Source organism: Poecilia reticulata, linkage group LG10 (assembly GCF_000633615.1).
Source record: "Poecilia reticulata strain Guanapo linkage group LG10, Guppy_female_1.0+MT, whole genome shotgun sequence".
In the NCBI taxonomy this organism is placed as follows: domain Eukaryota; kingdom Metazoa; phylum Chordata; class Actinopteri; order Cyprinodontiformes; family Poeciliidae; genus Poecilia; species Poecilia reticulata.
In genome coordinates, this window is record NC_024340.1 from 24,068,394 (window position 1) to 24,075,993 (window position 7,600).

The 7,600-nt window shown below is 39.6% G+C and overlaps 1 protein-coding gene across 1 annotated transcript in view; it reads left to right on the plus strand.

Moving 5' to 3' along the window:
* Positions 1 to 7,600, plus strand: part of diaph1 (diaphanous related formin 1) — a 105,857-nt gene that overhangs the window by 86,239 nt on the left and 12,018 nt on the right. Inside the window, exons 21-26 of the mRNA XM_008420919.2 lie at positions 290 to 529; positions 1,662 to 1,791; positions 2,089 to 2,213; positions 2,476 to 2,640; positions 2,979 to 3,111; positions 6,968 to 7,057. Of these exons, the coding sequence (XP_008419141.1) occupies positions 290 to 529; positions 1,662 to 1,791; positions 2,089 to 2,213; positions 2,476 to 2,640; positions 2,979 to 3,111; positions 6,968 to 7,057 (883 nt within the window). The remainder of the gene's footprint in view (positions 1 to 289; positions 530 to 1,661; positions 1,792 to 2,088; positions 2,214 to 2,475; positions 2,641 to 2,978; positions 3,112 to 6,967; positions 7,058 to 7,600) is intronic.

The following is a 7,600-nucleotide window of genomic DNA, read 5'->3' on the forward strand; positions in this document are numbered from 1 at the left end:
TATATATATATATATATATGCGATGACTGAGTCCAAACATGCCAGGGACATTGGTTTGACATCAACCGAGATTTAAAATGTTGAGACTGAGCACTGCCAGTGTACGGGGACACAAAATATTCTCATGCCCCCAAAGAAAGCTTGTATTGTTCAGCTGTCTTAGATTGACTGTTACTAATTCACATCTGTGTTCACACACACATACTCACTCACTCACTCACTCACTCACATACTGGCAACCACTGCACCAAGAAGGGCCCTCTAATCCTCCATACTCTGGTTTCTCCAGATGTCCAGTGTGAAGCGACTGATGCCACGGCTTCAGGCCATCCAGTTCAAGCTGCAGTTTGAGGAGCAGCAGAACAATATCAAGCCAGATGTGGTGGCTGTGACGGCTGCCTGTGAAGAGCTCAGGAATAGCAACACATTTGCCAAGCTGCTGCAGATCATCCTTCTAGTTGGGAACTACATGAATTCCGGCTCTCGAAATGGAGCCGCATTCGGCTTCTCCATATCCTATTTGTGCAAGGTGAAGAATAGATATGTTATTTAGGGGGGAAATGGATACTTATCCTCAAGAGGACTTTGATGTGGAAATACTGAACAATGACCTGAATAATGGACTGTTATGCATAGTTTTTTCTTTGCAAAACTGATGCTCCTTTTTGTCATGTTATGTTATACCCACTAGCCTCACTGCATTTTCTTTTTGATGTCATAAACCAACACAAACCAACTGTAAAATTATTATTTTTTATCAACAAAAAACTGAAAAGTGTGGAATTAATTTATATTCAGCTACTTGTATCAATGCTTTGCAGAACCCACTTTTACTGCAATTAAAGCCATGAGTAGCTTTGGCTTTCTCTGCCACATTTCCATATGAAATGACCTACTGAGAATTTAAACTGAGAAGCATCTCCCCCACAACACATATCCAATATTTCCTTACCCTCTTTCTGCACCATCATCCTGCTACCTCTAACCAAGCCWAACTAGTTTTCTTCTATGTGGCTTATTGTTAGCTTTAGTTTTAGCTAAATTGTTATATGTTCATTTGCAAGTTGCTTTAGATAATAGACGTCTGCCAAATACATAAACATAATTTTCAATTTCTTGCCACAAATTCTCATTTGGATTTAAGTCTGGACTTAGACTAGGCCATTCTGATGCATTTTCATCTATAAAAGTAAAGAAAATAGAAATAACCTTTATTGTCCCTAAGTGGGGAAATTCAGGTCTAACTGCAACTGAATTTGCAACTGAATTTTTGACTCTTATTTATTTTATCAGCAAAGTCCATCCAAAGAAACATGTTTAGATCCTAATCAGCTCTGGATTTAGCTCTAGATTTGATAATGAAGGGATCAGATCATCGCATAATATGCAATGCACTAAAGTTCTGGAGATATGAATAGTGTTAGTCATATCTCTAACACTAATTTGGCACTAATTTTATCAGCCAAATAATTTTACACAATTTATTGATAGCAATAGTAGATATTTAAAATTTTAAGAGTGTGTTAAGTAATTTATCTTGTTTCAGTGTCTACATCCTGTTAACTTTAACGCTCATAGTCAGACTTAGGAAAGCAGAAAACATTTGATGTTATTGATTTTTCCATGTGATCYTTTTTAAAATCTATTCTGTTTTCCATTAGCTGCGCGACACCAAGTCAGCTGATCTGAAGCAGACACTGCTCCACTTTCTTGCCGATGTTTGCAATGAGGAGCATCCTGATGTCATGAAATTTCCTGAAGAGCTTATTCATGTGGAAAAGGCCAGCAGAGGTAAGTAGGACGCTCAGCCTTTAATCTAATCCAGTTTAAGCAATTAGCTATCCACTTCACCTGGTTTTACCTTCAAGACGTGTATTTAAGATGGATGAGGCTGCATTTTTTTTTACTGTAATTTCTATGTAATATTTTGAGATTTTAAATGCCATATAACTTATAAATGATGATTCAGCTATACATCCATAGTCAGAAATGTGTGAGAATGATTTCAATACTTAAAACTTGATGTTAGTAACATATATTGAATATTTCTAATGTCTTAACGTTTTTTTATATTTTTTTGTCATGCAGTTTCTGCAGAGACGATTCAGAAGAATTTGGAGCAAATAGGGCGTCAGATCAAAAGCCTACAGAAAGATCTGGAAACTTTCCCTCCTGCACAAAATGAAAATGATCATTTTGCGGACAAGATGTCTATATCCTTTGTCTATCTGRTATAATACCAGTATTCTTATAAGAAAAMCCCCCAACAAATTTTGTATTATTTCSATGCATCACCTAGAGGAGGATTTTTTTGTCCTCCTCTATAGCAGTTAAAAACACGTTGCCATCTCTGCTTGTGAAGAATTATGTTATAATACATTTTTAGCAATAATTTTAGAATACATCTAATTCCACTTTCATCTATGGAGTCCCACTGTGATGTGAGTTTTACGTACCTTAACTGTATGTTTTCACAGTTTTGTATCCTACGCTCAAGAACAGTATGAGAAACTGGATGGGATGCATAAAAATATGGAAAAGCAGTACACTGAACTTGGAGACTACTTTGTCTTTGATCCAAGAAAGATATCAGTGGAGGAGTTCTTTGGAGACCTCCACAACTTCATAACCATGTTCCAGGTGTGTGCTTGGGGRAAAAAATGTGTTGTTTTARTTTAAATACTGACATCTTTACAGATGGTGTRTAGAAATGGAGTTTGAAATATGTCATAGATGACAGGCAATTAAAACCAGATATCAATCATGTCAGTTTATTCTGTAAATTTGCCTCGGGAACATTTTACTTGTTTTACCTGCGACAGGTTGTAACCATCAGTCTCTGCTTTTGAAGTTTTGTTTACRTTTAACACCCTCTCCAGATGCCTCCATTACTGGTGATTCACAAACTTGAAATACTTCTTTCTACAATTGCACTCTTAATTATATTTTCTCTGTTTTTGTTTTCTTCCTCCTTACAGCAAGCGGTGAAAGARAACCAGAAGAGGAAGGAAGCTGAAGAGAAGATCAGGAAGGCCAAGCTGGCTAGAGAAAAAGCAGAGAAGGAGAAAGAGGAGAAGCTGAAAAGAAGCCAGCTTCCCGACATCAACGCAGGTCACGACTGCAGAGYCTTTTGTCTTTACCTGTTTGTGACTGAAGCAGACTCACACAATCCACATCTCTCAATTTGTATTTCTCTCACATTCCAGTTGGGGGCAGTCAGAGTCCACACTTCTGTGTAAAATGTTTGTGTGCGAGTGTAGATGATGAAGCCTTCCGTATTTATAGACCAGAGTTAATCTGATGTTGATGACTTGTTTTGAAGCAACGAACAATGAAGCTTCAGATAAAGTGAGAACTCAGAGGTGGATACAAGTACTGGCTTGACCCTGTTTCACGCCTCTAAAGTTTTGGGGGATTTTATTTCATGAAAGAAATGTGGTTTAAAAAAAAAAAAAGCAACTTAAATCTCTTTATCAGCAAATGCAGATTTCCAGCCTTCTATTTGATGCTAAAAAAATGCTCTTAGCGTATTGCCTCATGTAATACAACCCACCGCTCTCATCCCTGCATGCACAGAGTTAGCACTCAAATCCTGCCTTGCAGACACACATTTATGCACAGAGACTTTTCCCCCTCTTTCAGCCTGTGACCTACTTTTAGTACATTCCTCCTCTTTCTGGCTCTATTTGGGTTCTCCAGAGACTCTGCACTTCCAGGGTCAAACTTTTTACAGCCTCAGTGCATTTCATCTAGTGACTGATTCTGTTTTGCTTTGCTCGTGTGCTAAAAAGAACTCTGGTGGTTAATATGAGTTGGTTTTTTTTGTGTTTGTAGCTTAACAAAAGTTTTTTTATGGAGTTTGACCTTCTCCTCCATGTCCCATCTGGCATGTCTTTTTTTTTTTTCTGACTCCTATTTATTTTTCTGCCAGTCATTCAAAGGGCACTTTTTCTGGATATTGTTTCATCCATGTTGAAAAACTTGAAACATTTGTTGCTGATAGTGACTACATTTCATGGTCATCCTCTGGAGGCTCACATTATAGTAACTTTATAGAACTTGAAAGATAAGCACAAATGTGAGCGAGGGATCATTTACATACAGGTGGCGTGCAGCCTGGAGTCATTCGACACCCCCTATTTGAATTCAACCATACACAAATCAGTCTGATGTCTGCACACCTGCTCTTTGTTTTGCATTTGTTTATTAACCCTCATACTAAAATTGATTTCAACAAAGTGTCCTTTCAGCAGTTGGTCTTTAACACGCTGATATCTCTCTGCTTTTATTTGTTCCTCCTCTCTGCTATCTCACATGCTGTCCCTATCTCATGATTTCACTTAATGCTTCTGTCTTTTTTTGGTCTCTGTGCRTAAATGCYAAATSCCAAATGCTTGTAAAAACCCTGAAAAAAGGTCAGTGTGTGTTTGCWGTCTGTGGCCTTCTCATTCCTACATGCCTCAGTATGCACGTGTTTAAACACATGATAGTTACTGCTGTGAATGGCTCATTCTTCAAGGAGTCTTTGAAGGCTATAGCTCCTCACRAACTCACATTTTCTAATCATGTGTTTTGACTATATATGAAGGCCCTGGGGATCAGTATGGTGAATATTGTCAGGAGTTTGATGGCACACCCAAAGGTTCACATTCTCCCTCTGGACTTCAAATGTGACGTTTGCACTCATTAGATCTGAYGGCTGCTATACCGTACATTTACAACTAGATGTCAGTGGTGTCCGCAAAAGGCTATTGGAGGCTGCRTGTTCTCATAAAGGGTGTGAGGTTTGAACAAATTCAAGTGCTGGTATGGGAACTGCCACTGGGAGTGCTCACACTCCACACATGGAGTGAGCAGAGCAGCAATGRGGTGTGTGGGGGAGGGGATGGAGGAGAGCAGGGCAGCAGCAGATGGTTTGCTGCGGATTAGGCTGTGTTGTCGTCGCTTTGAAAAGAGGGTAAGATGAAGATAGGAGAAAAGCATGAGATATGAGAGGATGAAATGGGATAAGCCTGGCTTGCCTCACACTGGGATGCTATGAAAGAGGGATTCTGTTTTAGCACATTAGGAAAATAAAAATCCTGTCTCCGTGTCTCAGCTGTCGTGTTTTTCACAATATGTCATATTCTTTGTTTACAGTCTACTTCATGTAGTAAATTGTCATTAATATTCTCATTAGCAACTGTGTGAACATCCACTAGAGGCACTGTTGCTTCATAAAAGACACTGTGCAATGTCTATCTGAGGTTAGGTGTGGGTGGAGAGGAGGGAAAAGTGGGTGGGTGTATTTGCTGCACAGGAACATGCCTGTGTGTGTGGATTTTCAGCAGATCTGATCCAGATAGACAGCTTCAAAAACTCACACTAATGATATTGCACTAATTAATCCRTCTTACCATCTTAATTGCTCTAAGTGCTGCTACTCCGTTTCATGCACTCTGCTGTTCATGTACAAGAAGCCACCTTGTTTTTGATGCTTTAACTCTGGCCACATTGACTTAAGAAGCGTTTTTTTCAACATCTAATCACAAAACAAATTCCTTTAAACATAATTATCTACATTAATCCTGACTAACTTGCCATGATCTCTCCAACAATGTGGCTGAATTCTGGAAAGTTTTCACACTTTAGACCTTTATTATTAACAAGTTGAACGTTGTTCAATTGTTTTTTTTTTATATTGTCAGTTTAAAGGATCCAATACTGCATGTTGTCAGCTGTAACTGGAAAAACAAAGTGCAAGAGAGCATGGGCTCGCTACATCTTTTTTAGTTTTCTTTGGGTGTTTCCTGAGACCAAGAAAAGCATATCTAGTAAACAGACAGTTTACTGTTTGACCTCAGAAGTGCCTCCGGTTTATTTTCACAAGTAGGTTTGTGTGTTTCTGTGCCTCCACGACTGCTTTAAGCAAACCATGTGATTAGCGTAAGTGGAAATATGCCAGATGTGTTCGCCCTGAAGAGGAAAACTGCAGTCTGTTTTCTTTTTCTGCTCCTTTGGTGCAGTTCCAGCTCTTGGACATTGAGGGGTGTATGTGAACCACGCAAGACTCAGAGAGTGAGCCTCGCAGAGAGACTTTCTCAGACATGACAGGCGACACCACAGACCATCTGGTGCATGGCTTACTGCAGGATTAAACGCTGTGTTTGTGTGAGCTTGGCATGTGCTCTGTGTTTGGGGGTTGGGAAGGTGACGGTATAAACCTTTAACCCTCAGCCCTACTGCCCCTTTTCCAGAACCCTTCGTCCCTTTTCAGAGTCTGAGAGACATAAGTAAAAGCATCTGTCTGTGTGCTAAACTCTGCCCCCGACTGCTGCCCATGGAGCGCACACACACACATGCATACACACACASTGGGCACTCCATAACCAGACAAAGGTATGAAGCACCTTTGCCTGGTAATGGTCCTCAGACACAGAGGCTGTGCYGAGGATCAGGATGTAAACAAACACAGAGCCCACCATCACAGATGACACAGGCAAACATCCACAAACTCCAGATTTATAGCCAGTCGGTACACATTTAAAATGTAGGCCTCAATTACAYACGCATTTTGGAGAATTTGTGGCTTTATGGGGTGTGTCTTTTTAGTTGGGGGTTTATATATTTTCAGAAGATTGCTTCCTCAGACTTGAACCATGTAGCTTTTAGCAGTGAAAGCTTAACTGGGTCACTGCCTATCTGGGTTAATGAAAACAACCACATGTCGGGAACATATATCCATTTTCCATGTATGTGTTTGCAAATAAGAAAAATGACAACACAGATAATGTAGCAAAAACAACTTTTGTGATCGGAAAAGAAAATGAGTGATCAGAAACTGCTGCTGATTTATACTAACCCTCTGATTTAGGTAGTTTTTCTGAATGAGGAATAGATGGACATTTCCATGTTCACCCACTTAAGATAACTTAATATTTGTTGATGCATTTCTGACATTGTGTTGATTTCTTTTTTTTATTTACAGAGGGTGATGAAACTGGTATCATGGACGGCCTGCTGGAGGCGCTGCAGTCAGGTGCTGCTTTCAGAAGGAAGCGAGGACCTCGACAAGCAGGTACCCACTCTCACAAAACATGGTGGTCTTTCAGCCTCCTGTCCTCTCAAACAGATGTGTTTTAGACCTACTAGGCAGAGGCACATGCTGCATCTGAGACTTATTTGCTTATTTCCCCTAATTTCACTGTGTGTGTTTGTGTCAACGCTCAGCAACAGATTTGTTTATCTTCCCCATCTCTGTTGCATGCCTCAGAGGCGGCATGGGCTGGTTTAATTCTTGGGTTGTAGTAGCGGAGCCAGTGGCATCAGATGCTGGCACAACAGCAAAGTGCCATGAGTTGGTGTGGACAGCAAAAAATTCAGTGATAAAGTTGTGGTCATAGAATAGGAAAATAGAGATTTAAAACTAGGGAAAGAATCAAACGAAATGTGAGTGGAAACTTAAATAAAAGGACAYCAGGGAGTAAGACATAAGCTAAACATGTAATAAATGTTAAGTTTTTTTCTTTTAAAAATTGTTGTTATGCTTAGTATGCCAGATTGGAAAGTAATTGTTTCCTTATTTGGTGAAACTTTACTGTTTTGAAGTTAAGGGGTGAGG